Below are 14663 nucleotides of genomic sequence, written 5' to 3'. Positions count from 1 at the left end.
GCAAAACAGGATACTATTTTTGAAGCAGTCTCGATAATACCTAGAAATGACTCGTTGATTTCTGCTGAAAGGATCGGCATACGGATTTATAATTACACCAATTGATTCGCACTGTATACGTACTTGTAGCCTTGCTGCTGAGAGCTGTAGTGCTCATCCCCGTTTGGCACGCGAAATGAGCTCTATATACTAACGTGCCTTCGTCGTCTCATATACTGCAGGGGGAATATATTACGCATGGTCTGGTTTTTACCGTGACCGCTCTGTTTCTACTAGAGGCAGGTAAACGCCATGTTTAGAGCAACTACTTATGCACCTTTCAGCTGATCGGCATCTGAGTCTTACCAGCTACAAGCCTGCGTCTAATAATACTGCAACGCCATCACTATAACATGTACGTGAAATTGGAATAATGACAGCCTCGTTGAATAACGATACTATTCAATATCATTCTCGTTGGCTCACTAGCATCCGGTATACCTACTAACCCAGAATGTAACTCAACAAATCTACGGCGCGATGATGCCTGGTGTACTGGTGCCATTAAGCGTCGCACACACATCAATTGAGATTTCGCTCAGATATGAATTTTCATGAGCTGGATTGTTACAAATTATTTCTGCATACACAAGTTTCATCCCATAGGTAATTCGCCTGAACGCCAAAATCTTAATCCTCGGTCTCAAAAATACATTTCACGAAAGTAGAAAGCTGGTCCAAATAAGAGGCTCGATCAGGATCCACATGGAATTTAGGCAGCCGTAGTAAATCGCTTCTTTCTAGCTTCCAGTGCAGCCTTGTCTTTATCGCTGAAGACAGACTTCGGTTCATTGCTACGGCCCGCAGGATTGTTGCCTTTGTTACTGTTTGATGGCCCATTGCGATTGCGATGACGATTGTGACCGCCAAAGTTACGTCGCTTTCCACCTCGGCCACCTTGATCATCTCCTCGTCCTCGTTTCTGAGAACGCTCAGGTAGTGCTTGATCTAAACCGTTGATAGCAGGCGCCGACTCGCCTGTGCCAAATCGCTTGGCTCGTTCAAGAGCCTTATCGGCTCCCGTCTCTGCGTCGCCAGATTCATTGACAATGCCAAATTTCGCGGCACGGGCTTTACGCTTCTCCAACTCGGATTCCAAATCGGTTGCTTGAAGACCAATACTGTAATCCACGGCAGGTTTTTCCTCCTTCTTCTCTTCTGCAGCAGCAGTCTGACCGGCCTGCGATTCAACATGGAGGTCATTTGTCTTAGCAGGATCCTCTCCTAGTGTCTGGTTAGGAACAGCGACGGGGTTGGACACTGCTCCTTGACCGCCGGCAGCAATAACAGCAGCGCTGGCTTCTGTCGTAGGCTGTGTTGTTTCCTTGGGAGCGCCTTCGCCTCCTGGTGCATCATCATCCCAATCAATAACATCTTCGACGGTATCGGCCTTGGCTTCTTTTGCAGCAGATTCATTTGCCGATTTATCAGCCTCATGCAGTCGTGCAATTAGATCCGCCTTCTTTCCAGTGGTTGGAAGACTGCGGGCTTTGAGAAGCTCCTGCAATTGTGCGACGGTTTTCTTTTCGTATTCTGAAGTCATCTTTGGCTTTGCGACAATTCTTGCGACGGGCTAAATGACAAAATATCGGTCGGGCGTGGTTGGCGGTCTGCAGGACGGCGATTGCGCGCGGATTGTAAATAGTAGAATAGAGGTAGGAGTGTAGTTTCAGGTGGATATGATGGTTATGAACTTCGATAGAGGGACAATAGATCGTGGTAAGGTAAACAAAGAATCGAAGGAAAAGAAAAGAGAGGTGGTGACGAAATGACAATGCCAGACAGGAATGTTTGGGCTTGTAGTGATATCAGCTCCGAGAGCGCGCTCTGTCACAATAATAATGACATCACGTGAACCGGTTCTCTCGCATGTCACGTGAACAGAACCCTTTCATTGTCACTGTGGTTGTAATCCTTCGAAAATTGGTGAAAACTAAAATTTTTTTCAAGGATCGCTAAAGGGACTTAATTCGACGGTTTAGTCATCTGGGTGTACATGTGTATAGAACTTGCCTCACGGTTTAATCATCTTGATACGGATACATTGTACGTCTACACGGAATGTAATTCAATGATATCCAAAAAACATTTATTGATTTACTAGTTGATGCAGGCAATCGAGACAGCTATCAACCCAATAGCATATAACTATAGAAAAATTCGTACTGTATAAGGCCTTAGGATTGGGTTCAGTATAAGCCCCAAGGCAGCTCGGCGCCTAAGCAAGCCCCGAACGAAGCCCCGAAGCCAAAGTCAGTGCCCTGGAAAAGCAGTGGATGTCTTAACAGTACCTATGGACCTCGTGCTCTGCTTTGCGCCGCAATAAAAATGATTTTATACTTAGTTCTAATTTCATGGATGGTGCACCAATAGAATTGATTATCAGGGGGGTTTTTTTTTGGAACTGAATATCGCGGTGTGCGCCATGGTGACAATGATTGTGAGCCTTGTCCTGACCGTCTGTTAGAAGCCTCAGCTCGTATCTAAATGCGCAAACAGCTCATAGGTACATAGCCACAGCGTACAGAATACCTGTATGTAGATCAGGTCGGAGTGTCCGGCGGCACTGCAACGATGATCGACGGATGTACCGGGGCGTGTAGGCTTATTCAACTGTTGAACACGTGTCTACGTGGCAAGCGGGAAAAAAAACCCCGACTCGTAATGAGACCCTTTTAGCTTACTTTTCCAAGTTGGACTTTTGAGTAAGGGTGACAAACGTGGCATGCTGCATGCACTGCGCCACACCCCGTAATATTGAGGTCCAGCAGCCTGGTACCTCGATGCCTTGTAATTCAGGACAATGTAGAATTACGGGTTAGTACTATTTCGTCAGATACAAATCAATTGCATACAGTGCCTGCCTTACAGTGTTGGCCTGGTTACGTTATCTATAGACTGCTTCGTGGGATGACTTTATGTGAAGGCCTGGAGTAACCTCTATCTAGGACGACCAAATACTCCAATGACAATTCTCAATGGCCATTAAATGTGTTCTTTCCAGTCTGCACATGTGTATAATATAAATTTGATACTTAAAAGCATTATCAGCATTGAATTAAATGAAGATATGGAATCGTACAAATTATATTAGAAGGCATACGCTTTGTTCTTTAAAACCTAGTCAAACCTGAAACACATATGTACATGTAGATACCAAATCTGTAATTCTCCTATCCTCGTGTCGTTTCGGCATATTTTTAGTGGCAGAAAGGAAAATGTGTCCCTCCTGAACTGTGTAGTCACTACATGTAAAAGAATCAAATATCCCTCCATTAATTGAGGAATAATCTCGAATGCGCCATGCCCACATTAGTTCATGTCCAGTAAAATAATACACACAGCGACATTCTCTTCCCACATATCTGCACTAAGATCTCTCATCCATGGTAGACGGCTAAGACTTAACCGCGGGAATGACGGCCAAATATCACTTTCCGACAATTTAAGCGATGTTTCCTTTCGCGCCTGGGATATTGGCTTCACGGCCTTCAGCGGTCCATCAGAGATTTGTCGAAGGGAAGGGTGGAGAAAAATGTGTAGATTAACAAACTGTGAGTATTTGACATTGCTGGAAACCGGTAATAGGCAGAGTTTTAGTTTATGTCACTCAATGTATTGAAACCGTGCATTAGCTAATTAGCTCCCTAGTATCAGGAACTGTTTGCGATATGTCAGGCTCTACCGGGACCAGGCAGCACAAAAATGCTTTTCTGTCTAATTTTATCGCGTGCTGGCTTCATACTCGTAGTGGCAGTGTTTTATATGGAGGTAAAGCGCATCTCCCTGATGAGGTGTGAAAGATGTTATGTTAAATCCAGTCTTCCCGGAGCAAGAGGAATGTATACCTTGTCCTTTGGTGTTCAACATATCAGCGATATCCTTCTGTCTCCAGTTTATAGTCTTCTGTTCGGATTTAATTCTTCGACTGTTGGCATTATCGCCCTTGCAGCTGTTCAGCTAGCAGAGAAAGCTATTAGGGACAAGTTACCCCGTATCCTTGCTATTTTTGGCGCCTGCGCAGCAATGTGCTATAACACCCTATGGTATTTCCCGTTGCTTATGGTAATCGGCGGACTTGCAACAGTGATCTGGGACGGTTGGATGAGTCAAAGGATTAGAATATTAAAGGCTAAGTTGAAGCAGAGGAGGTCGATCTTGGATGTTCAAGATGAGGAAGCCTGGATTACAAACAGCATCACCTTAAAAAGAAACTGTGACAGATAGTCCTAGTATACAACGAAGAAATGTGACTGTTGCAGAAATCCGAGTCTTGAAAATCCACAAACGCCACCAGAGCGCTCTTCGGACCAAGATCAACAGCAGTATCAACATCAGGCTTCTTCCGATCACGCAATCCGAGTCCAAGTTGGTATCGCTATTGTTGTCCTCTTCTTTGGTATCTTCCCAATTCCAAACCATCTTTTGGCACTCGACAACTAACGTCACCAAATAGCCTCCTATATTGGCGTACTTGTTGGCTGTAGCGTCAAGCTTACGCCTGCTCTTGCACTCGATCTTTTCGCCAACACGTATCTTGCGGGTACGATCATATTTGGAGGGGGACCAATTGTGATTCCGCTACTTCGTTCATACATTTTAGGGCCTGAATTGGTTTCAAGTCGTGAATTTCTCCTCGGACTTGCTATTATTCAAGCTTTTCCTTGAGCCCAACTTCAAGTTCGCGGTGTACCTTGGTGCGCTTTCCTGCAATCAATTCCATTTCCAACCATTTTTGGTTCTTTACTAGGCTTCCTGGGTATTTTGCTTCCAGGAATTGCGTTAACAGTCGCTGTTCAGAGCTTTTGGCGAGCCTTAAGAAATAAATGGGTTAATGATCTCCTGAGGGGAGTAAATGCTACAGCAGTTGGCCTGTATTTACCGCTGTCTACCGCTTGTGGGAAATTAGATATCTCACTTCACAGGATGCTTCTGGGCAGAGCCTAGGAAGAGATCCGTGATGGGTTGTGGTAGCTACTGTTACATACGCTGAAATTGCATGGTTCAATGTTCCCCCCACCCCCCAGGGGGCCGCTATCGTCGTCGGAGCAGTTTTAGATCTTTGTTGGTATGGCGCAGTAGGAAGAGGGTATAGCCTAGGGGAGTACAAAATAGTATCCGAAGACAAGTTATATATTTTGTTTATACATTCTTTCCGTTCCATATTTTTTCGAGGTGGGCGTAGGTGGATTATTTAGCATCTACCCACCCTCTCTTTTTTTCAGCGTATGCAAGAAATATTCAAACACACATGGCAAATTTCTTTAAACCTAATTGCTACTTGAAGCAGTGCCCTTTCCTCCAATCATGGTTGATACAATGTTCAATGAGTAAACACGATTCTTTGGACTCGATGAAACTCGTCATTATCACCAAAACTCTCGAACCAAGACTAATCACATTGAATCCACCTTTCTAGGTGTTTCAGAATTGTATCAACTCCAAAGTTCCCGTGAGGAGGACAAAGCCACAACTTATCTTTCGAGTGCCTTTTCAATCAAACAAAGAGAGTGCAAATTTAGCATTACGCTCTCCAACTTAAGACAAAGAACAGAAAAATATTAGTATTGAATCTACGCCCTTTAGTCAGTAATGGATTTACTGGCTTTAATTGGATTAACAAGTCCGGTTGCAGCGGTACTTCTGCTTGTTATGCTAAAATATAAGATCTTCTTGGTGAGTTCGTCCATTTTCCGGCCGTTAAGACAAAGCGTGTTCTTTGGATCCTACATATAACCCAGAAATAAGGACCGGCGGGGTATACTGTAACCACAGGCTTAAACAGAAGCTCTCGGCACCCAGAAGTGAAGCCAGGTGCTTGAAGATGTCTATAAAAAGGCACTAGCAAATAATATGCGCCCGATGCTGAAAATAGACGCTTGTACTGTCTTTGAGCCCATTCGCTGAATTGAGCTCATATGTATGGCTTCTAAATTCAATTTGGCTTTGACGAAATAAAATGACTTCAAAAATTCTAGTCTTGTCCTATATGTAAACACGAATGGGCCGTTACCTGAGCTTCTATTCCCACCTAGCTTGCTCATGCTGTTGGGTATGCGATTTGACTGAGATGACTTCTTATCTCAACTAATAATGTCGTCTAGCGAAATAACAGATCCGCCTCGCATTCCTTCGGATATTATTCTGAATGATAATGCTACCCTTATGTATATCGTTGTCTCGTTTTGTATCACTGTTGTCGTTGTTAAACTCTGCTTCAACGCCTACTCTGCATATATATGGCATGAGCAGCGACATGCCATTAAACACAATGATGTAGTGTTCTTTGTTGCCTCGGTTCTCGCATTTTGCCAGTTTGCGTTGGTTTTAGTCCAAGTAAAACATGGATGGGGAAGTGACGACATTCAAATACCATGGGAAAGACATCGGTCTCAAGAGGATATTATGTATAAGGCAAGTCTCTGTCGGGCTCGAAAATTGACTACTGGCTTATGAATACTGTGCGTATTGCAGACAGGATATGCAGCGGATCTCTTCTACGTGACAGTTATCGGATGCTCCAGGATCTGTGTTGGCATTTTTTCCCGAGATATCTTTCGGCAAGTAAATAGAGTGCCAGTTTGGGTTATCAATAACGTTTTGCTCTTTTGCGGCGCCACTTGGATTGCGTCCATTTTAATCCTAGCTATTCGATGCACATCAACTCCGTGGACAAACGTCAATCATCGTTGCTCATCTTTCGTATGCTATACCTTCCTTTCTCAGTTTTGCATGAGCTGACTATGGAAAATGAAGCTTCTTCATTGGAAAGTTGTCACGGCGCTCGATATAACAAGTGAGATGACCCTTCTTGTTTACCCTGGCATGTGCCTATATTGGGTGCGAATTTCTCAAATAAAGAAATTTCGCGTTCTTGCGAGCCTAACCTGTCGGGTACTGTTAGTCTATAACACTTTTCTAACCACATCAATACATTGAGAAATAATATTTTTACTAACTGTAAAGATACAGTATTATTTCGTTACCAGCACTTCATATCCATTTCATTCAAGTACAAAACAAATCGTCTTTCCCGAGTGTGGATGGTACCATTGCAACAATCATCGCCAACCTGCACCTGACATTCAGCCTTATATTGCTTGTCGGGTCATCTGTGAGACGGCTGGTTTCAATTCCTTATCAAACTTCTGACTTCATGGTGCCGTTATCTTCAAATACAAACATAACAGCTGGACTGAGCCTATCGAATTCGAAGTTGAGTTTTCACCGTTCGGTATCCTCACTTTCTTCGTCATCGTCAAAAAAGTCTATTAAGGAAGGGACCCCAAAGCCCGTAGTACTAGGCATGCCCGGCCTTCCATATGCAAGAAATCCTCCTGCAACATCTCACGAGACGTGGCCGCGTTGGTCAATCATTGAAGAGGATGAGGAAGAAGAAGTTTCTACACTTACTGCTGCTGCTGCTGAGCATGAGAATGATCACATGAAGGACCGCCGGAAAGAAAGCTCAAAGCATCTTCCTGCTCCACCTCCAGTACTAAAGCGAGATAGCCATACTTCGCACTACTTCGCACATATCACTCGGGGATGAAAGGGATAGATTCCTTGCATTACACGAGGATACTACTGAGCCTAATTGTTTTGGCTTATTGTACCTTGGGAAGCGGATTTGAAGTTTCATATGCTTGTGACAAAAAGGGTATATTTTTTCCGTTATGAGCTCCGCTATGTTAACGATGTTTTCTTTTATTATTTACTTTTTTCCATCTCGACCATGTCCCAAGACTCCTTTTATCTTCACTTACATATTTTTCTGTTAGTTTCGGCATCTTAATCAGTAAATAGTAAAGATAAAAATATATCATCTTATGAATACTATATAAACAAGTTAAATATGTTTATGGGCTTTTTTCATATTTTTAATTGGCTTTAGAATCCAATGATACTTGGGTTGTAACATTGAAGAATCACCATCCACCGAAGGAAGATATTTGAGGTGCTAACTCTTCGGCCATTAACTGATGAAACTTATATCCAGGGTGTAGGCTATTCCACCACACACAAGTGCTCCCATCTGAATTATAGCATGACGCCGCTGTGTCATTTGGATATCCATATTTTGTGGGTGAGGCTAGGATGGCCGTCATGAGAGTAAAAGAATCATAGAAAACAACCGTAGCCTACCAAAAGCCTATCAGTTCTTGACATTGAAATTCTATAGTATATAGAAGAAAATCCCCTGTCATTCCTTCTAGTTAAAAAGAATTGCTTAAACTTACGTCGGAGTATTTCTGCTGGAAATTTGAAGTCATGTTCTTGATCGCCCCGTTGAACACGGTGAGATAATTTGCGAGTTCTTGGACAACCGTGGTTCCTTGACTTTCCCAAAAAGGACTTTCCTGGATAGAGGGCACATTCAGAAACAGAAACTTGCGCCCACCGTCTGTATATATTTGCTCAACGAGTGACTCGTACTCATTTGCTAGGGCTGAAGTAATGTTTTCGGGGTCCGAATTCCAATATGAATTTCCCGCACTAGATAGATGTCAGCCCGAATTCAACAACGTCTTTTCACCCTCCTTCCGTTAAATAATATGAAATTTGTTTATTTATCTGTGTTCAAACTTACTCATTAACTCCAATCCAAAAACCGAAAACCGCGTCTGAGGATGTCCACGGAGCATCCGAAGGACTATCCTTGTAAACTGAGTCAAACACCCCAACCTGATAAACTACATCATCATCATATCCTGGATTAGAAACAATGTCGTTGTCAATTGTAGCCCCACCAACTGCGAGGTCATAAGTGAGAACTAAGGTCTTGTTGCATTCAGTAGTAAGATATTCGATCCAATTCAAGCCTCCAGTGGTTGTTCCTTGGCCTGGGCGATAGAGAGAACGGTAGTCAACGATATGAATTTCTCATAGAGTATCATAAAGAAACCTTGGATATAGTAACAAACCTAATGTAGGGTTGCCCATTGGATTGGACGCGCTCGGTTGCACACCACTAGTATCAAAACTAGTCATGGAATACGAGTCCCCGCTACAAATATGGAGGTTAATTCTTTCTTTTCATTGATCTCTTGTAGAAAAATGAAAGAAAGACAGAAAGAAAATATTTTACCAAACACTTACAAAGTGAAGAAATAAACCGGCGATACATCTCTTAGGTGTGCCAGCGCTGCGGCAGTGGTCATAGCCAAAATTGGGAAGGACGTAGTCAGTTTCATGATATCGACCATTCACAAACACAGTAATCAAATTTATTATGGGATGCAATCAATACCGTTTATATCATATAATTTTTGTGCGCAATATCTAAAAAATCCTATTCATCTCTTACACGTATGTAGTGTTCTTGTTCTTTGCCCCGCATTATATAGGCCAATCCAGTCTACAAGCCCCAATCAATAGCACCCAATGCCACGCGGAATCATGGAGATATCATTGAAAATCTGAAAGTGTCACATTTAAAAGAAGCCGGATAAATAAGACTCCATCAATAGTCAAGTCGAGATTCTTGAAGCCGGTCAGGTTCCCCATGTTTCACCAGAATTAGTGCAACCAACTCTCCCCGCTTAGTATGCCGACATTCCTGGTGGTCAATCTTACTAGTTATACTAGTTAGTTTTTGTGGCTGACAAGCTGATGACGATAGAGGTCTTCATATTTTGGAGAGAAAGGGAAAAGACAATTTTCAGTATTTAAACGAATACATGTAGGAAGCATTTAATAAACTTCAAAATTGACCCAACTGTAGTAGATGAATTCAGTGCTGCCAGAAGTAACATGACGCATTGCCAAGCATCCCCATGAACTTGGATTTGTTCACTTTGAAATATATAATTCCGTATAGAATATTATTGTTTTATCCTTATTGCAATTATATTCTTTAAATCAGTATGAACTTGAACGCTTCCCAACCTCCATACGATTTGGATCAACACAGGGCTGTGCGAGTCACGTGCGGTATACCGGAAAAGTTTCCTTTCTCATTAGCTATCATTGTAGACAACGGTTTTGTTTCTAACTCAATATATTTTTTTCGTATAAGTTGGTGAAGAAAGAGAAGGAGAGAAAATGGCAGACCAACTGGCTTAATCAAGGTAGACGTGAGGGGGAGACGTTGTCAATAATCCTCAACATGGCCCTAAATTCACTAAAATCAGAAATTGACAACATTTCATTCTTGGATACTTTCTTTAGTATTCAAATTTCAACTTTCGTTCATCATCGGACAAATTTTAGGCCGACTGTGAGCTGGGGTTCTTCATTAGTATCCGAGCGGCTCAATTGATGCCGAAGACGCTTTATATGCCGAACCAATTATATCCATCTGTCAACTTTTGGGGGAGAAACTGAGGATAGTTCTCGTAAAATGCAATTTGTAAATACGTTTATTACCAATCATTCACCACTATGAGGTGACGATCGGAATAAAATGGTAATAAAATAAAAATTGGCGTCATCTCGAATAAGAGATAAAGGGCAATGGGGTATTCCATCGGCATTATTTCAACCACATATGTATCGCACCCAAAGATTTAAATTAAAAAAAGAAAAAGAAGAAAATTCTGGAACATAATCAATTGATACGTTCGGAATAGAAGACACAAGAATGGCATACCGAATTCCTAAAACATCTGCTCAATGGGCTGTTGTCGGCCAGAATGGACTTCAGGACCTCCAGCTCCAAGAAGTTACCATTCCACCTCTTGGAGACCACGACTGCTTGATAAAAGTTGAAGCCGTATCTTTGAACTTTCGAGATATAGCCATCATTCGGGTTCGTTCTCTCTTACCTCCTTGACACAAAGGAATTCTTTGATAACAAACTAACACTGGTAAACAGAACCAGTATCCCCTTCCTGTGAACATACCTCACATTCCTACCTCGGATGGTGCGGGTACTGTAGTGGCCGTAGGCGCTCGTGTCAAGTCTTTCAAGGTGGGAGACAAAGTGTCTGCTACAATCACTCCCATTCATCTAGCCGGCCGAATAGATTTTGAAAAAGTTTCGTCAACCCTAGGAGGAGGTGGCACAGACGGTTGGCTACGCCAGTACGCCACATACGAGGAACAGGGACTGGTACCTATTCCTCGTAATTTGTCTGCTATTCAGGCAAGTGCACTACCCGGTGCAGGCATTTCGGCCTGGAATACTCTCTATGGAAGCGAAAACACCAGCAGTGCTGTCACAAGGATCAAACCAGGAGATATTGTCCTGACTCAAGGAACTGGTGGAGTTAGTCTCTTCGTGATCCAATTAGCCGTGGTAGCAGGGGCGACTGTGATTGCAACAACATCAACCTCTTCAGGCAAGAAGGTAGAACTACTTAAGAGTCTTGGGGTGAAACACGTCATCAATTACAACGAAGACAAAAACTGGGGAGAAACTGCAAAAAGACTCACACCCAATGGCGTTGGCGTGGATCACGTTGTTGACGTCGGAGGCGCAAATACCCTTGATCAATCACTCAAAGCAGTCCGCTTTGAAGGAACTGTTTCTGTTGTGGGATTCCTTGCGGATGATGGAAATTCTGGATCTGGTCCCGGTTTGATGTCGACGTTAGCCCGTGCGATCACCGTTCGTGGTGTATTGGGAGGTTCGAAGTTACAGCTTGAGGAATTGAATCGTGCAGTTGAGAGGCTTGATCTGAAGCCAGTGATTGACGAGAAGGTTTTTGAATTCAGTGAAGCTCGCGAGGCATACCAGTATTTGATGGAGGGACGACATGTAGGCAAAGTTGTTATTAAGGTTGAGTAAGATGGTGTGCTATTGATTTGTGTTATATGCCAATACTGTACATATTAAAGGGAGCACAGCAATAAATGACTTTTTAAAATTCATGCTCATCAATACATGTACATAATAGAACTATTATCCTAAACTCTTCCCTCAGCCTGTATTGAATATCCTATATACTTCTCTTCTTTCTACCTTGTATTTTATACCATTGACAAACACTAAAATGGTGGTGGGAACGTTTGGGCATATGAAGAACAATCCTTGATATAGAAAAACTATGTAATGATATTTGAACAAGCTGTGAACGAAGATTATCTCGACATCCTCCATTTGCGGATGCTTATGACGCTCAAGGATCCATCAGTATCCACTCAAGTAGCACTGGCGAATGGCCATATACATTGCAAACCCAGCAGCGATCAAAACTCCCGTCTCTATAACATGCTTTTTCTTGTGAAACCGTTCTGTGTCTCATAAATAAGAAACAATTGCGGATGGTATGATTAGCGACTCTCATTGTCCTGAATAACGCTCAGCCTTCCTGATATGAGAGCCTTTGCCTCGGCATATGAGTAAGAAGGTCCAAAATTTCATTTTTGATATTAGTTTGAAAAATTGACACGTTGAGTTTATTTTTTTACTATCCAAACAGCTGTGTGCATAATGAAATATCAAGAAGGTAAGCATGATACTAGACCGGCTACTCTGGTCACTCAGGTCTTCAAATAATTCAATTCGCCAATCTAATTACTTAGAATTTTCCTCCTGACCCTAATGAAATTTGTACGAATTTCACATCACATCAGTTCTGCGGTAAGTTTGGCGGAGACCCATAGTATTCTAGATCCATTTTTGGGCCGTCAAAAAAATCATTTTCGACCTACTGCATACGTAGCTAGGCTATGTCCGACTACGATTATTGATGTATCCGACTTTGCCTCGCTAAGTTTTCAATAGTCCTAGACTATTATTCGTTTAGAGTGGCTCTTATCACCTCAAAATCCTGCTTACCGATAGATAACTATGCTTGAGACATGTGCTGGTCACCTATCCGACATCAGAAACGCCAATATGCCAATTCTTCACAACTTTCCGGTCATAGTCTCTTCAATACGACTAAATGATTGATCGAAAGTATATGGTCCACAAACTTTAAGTGTGAAGAAATGCAAGCCGAACGATGTAATCATGTGCCTAACGTGCTGCTATGCACAGCAAGCACATACTCAATCCAATAATAGCGAGATACTGTGGTCTGGACTAGTCCGACACTCCGTGGCCGGGATCGACAGTATGAGGGGTCAGTCAATGCCATGAGTCACAAGATGACAACTCTAAAAGCCAATTTAATAGTAGCGCCATTATCTCATATCAATCAGTTCCCGCAAGCTCGCTTGACACTAGTATGTGATGTTGATAAATCCAACGGCCTGTCAAATGTATGTGGTCTCATTGGCCGGGCATCGCTCTGCGTTTGTATACTAAGTTTTCTTTCCTTAAAAGTTCATGCCAACTTCGTAGAGAATGAGTTAGTACTTTGGTGGGAATCCGTCCAAACTGAAAGTATCACTATTCATTGGCTAGCCAGACATGACTCGTTGGCTTAGAATGTGTGATAGACTGGTGATAGTGCAGGCGGCCGGCGCTTACAGACAGGCCGGGGCGCTGATTGGGCGTGCTGTGCAGCAATCACCACCAACCTGCAGCATCACAAACCCCAATCAGTCGCAATATACTTTCCATGAATGAAGTTCTCGCAGTCTACCCCGCCCCAACCACCCCGAGGCCTTTGCTCGCTTCCTCCCAGGCTGACTATATAGCCGCCGCCCCAATCCCTCTCTGCTCTTTCTCGAACGTTAACTGTTTCATCGGTTGCTATTTTCATTATCTTTTTACTTCCTTTTTTCTATTTTCGTATCTTTCTTATCCTAGATTGGCTGGTCCAATCGACAAACATAACATCACAAACAATAAAAATACCATTCTTCTTTCACCGACGTCAAAGAATTTGCTTGTTTTCCTCTAAGAGATACGTTTGTTGATCAATCGTATCTTTTCTGAATTAAATAATACACCGCACTTTGGATCTGATTTCCCTGGTGGATATCCGTCCTCACGAACTCCATACTTCATCTATTTAATATCGGTCTTTTTGAGAAACTCATCAAAAATGTACGCCGCACGCGCAGCCAAGCCTAAGCTGTCACTCAGCATTTCTGCTGCCACAAACACTCCTCGTCCCGTTCTCTCTCTGCGATCGCCAGCTCCAATACCCCGAACACCAGTCTCGCCTTCACCAATGAGCCCAGCTTACTCGCGAGACATGAGCTTCCAGGTGCCGCAGCCCTATGCTTACACCAACTCGAGCACGTCCAAGAGTATTCTGAAGAAGGGTACCAATTCAGCTGCTTCTTCGGCAACGCGCTCGAGTAAGAAGGCTATTCAGTTTCAGAATACGCCGACAGTCTACTGCGTCACGCCTATTGAGAACAAAGATGAGTACTATGGCGGTTATGCGAAAATGTCGCGTGAGGAGAGGCGGTGGGTGTCAAGGTCGTGAAAGGGAAAGGATTTTCTTGTTTCCATGCTGGCGAGCAAGAAGCCATATTTTTTCTTTACCCAAATGAGAAACGAAGACAAATGACGAGTTAGCCTCGCATCGCCTCTTCTATCGTGTCCGGCTCCGAGTGATACCTTGACATTGGATAATTAATATTTCTTTCAAAAAGACCTCGACTTTGCTCTGGCAAATGAAAAGAGTGATACTGAAGGCGTATGGAAACTCTGTTTATCGGAAATCATGTATACAGTGCAGAATTATGACAACAAAAAGACAAGGCAAAAACACCTAATGACTTGATGACAATTTAGCTATTTCAATATGACGCTTCTTACCTAATATGATTTTCCT

At 42.8% G+C, this 14663-nt stretch overlaps 6 protein-coding genes across 6 annotated transcripts; 4 read left to right on the top strand and 2 right to left on the bottom strand.

Annotated features, from left to right (window-relative positions):
* Window positions 1–751: 751 nt before the first annotated feature.
* On the bottom strand, window positions 752–1582 carry BGW36DRAFT_395810 (uncharacterized protein; the record flags this gene model as incomplete). Its single annotated transcript, XM_046218086.1, has 1 exon — window positions 752–1582. One exon carries the CDS (start codon window positions 1580–1582, stop codon window positions 752–754), a length of 831 nt encoding a protein of 276 aa, XP_046074498.1.
* Window positions 1583–2613: 1031 nt separating this feature from the next.
* On the top strand, window positions 2614–5000 carry BGW36DRAFT_447603 (uncharacterized protein; the record flags this gene model as incomplete). The annotated part of the gene is made up of 9 exons (XM_046221725.1): window positions 2614–2626; window positions 3384–3536; window positions 3628–3632; window positions 3691–3833; window positions 3861–4203; window positions 4273–4438; window positions 4496–4663; window positions 4709–4913; window positions 4949–5000. The coding sequence occupies 9 exons, from the start codon at window positions 2614–2616 to the stop codon at window positions 4998–5000; spliced, it is 1248 nt and encodes a 415-aa protein (XP_046074497.1).
* A 1132-nt stretch (window positions 5001–6132) lies between these two features.
* Window positions 6133–7591, top strand: BGW36DRAFT_425599 (uncharacterized protein; the record flags this gene model as incomplete). The annotated part of the gene is made up of 2 exons (XM_046220138.1): window positions 6133–6359; window positions 7012–7591. 2 exons carry the CDS (start codon window positions 6133–6135, stop codon window positions 7589–7591), a joined length of 807 nt encoding a protein of 268 aa, XP_046074496.1.
* A 376-nt stretch (window positions 7592–7967) lies between these two features.
* On the bottom strand, window positions 7968–9233 carry BGW36DRAFT_425598 (uncharacterized protein; the record flags this gene model as incomplete). The annotated part of the gene is made up of 5 exons (XM_046220137.1): window positions 7968–8180; window positions 8280–8535; window positions 8630–8882; window positions 8964–9046; window positions 9139–9233. The coding sequence occupies 5 exons, from the start codon at window positions 9231–9233 to the stop codon at window positions 7968–7970; spliced, it is 900 nt and encodes a 299-aa protein (XP_046074495.1).
* Window positions 9234–10621: 1388 nt separating this feature from the next.
* Window positions 10622–11770, top strand: BGW36DRAFT_291886 (alcohol dehydrogenase; the record flags this gene model as incomplete). Its single annotated transcript, XM_046210875.1, has 2 exons — window positions 10622–10789; window positions 10856–11770. 2 exons carry the CDS (start codon window positions 10622–10624, stop codon window positions 11768–11770), a joined length of 1083 nt encoding a protein of 360 aa, XP_046074494.1.
* Window positions 11771–13487: 1717 nt separating this feature from the next.
* Window positions 13488–14653, top strand: BGW36DRAFT_374973 (uncharacterized protein). The gene has a single exon (XM_046215720.1). The coding sequence runs from the start codon at window positions 13923–13925 to the stop codon at window positions 14310–14312; it is 390 nt and encodes a 129-aa protein (XP_046074493.1). The 5' UTR covers window positions 13488–13922; the 3' UTR covers window positions 14313–14653.
* Window positions 14654–14663: the final 10 nt, after the last annotated feature.

This window comes from Talaromyces proteolyticus (genome assembly GCF_021365285.1).
Source record: "Talaromyces proteolyticus strain PMI_201 chromosome Unknown BGW36scaffold_4, whole genome shotgun sequence".
NCBI lineage: Eukaryota > Fungi > Ascomycota > Eurotiomycetes > Eurotiales > Trichocomaceae > Talaromyces > Talaromyces proteolyticus.
The sequence above is the reverse complement of the archived record's forward strand: the minus strand, read 5'-3'. Positions and strand labels throughout refer to the sequence as shown.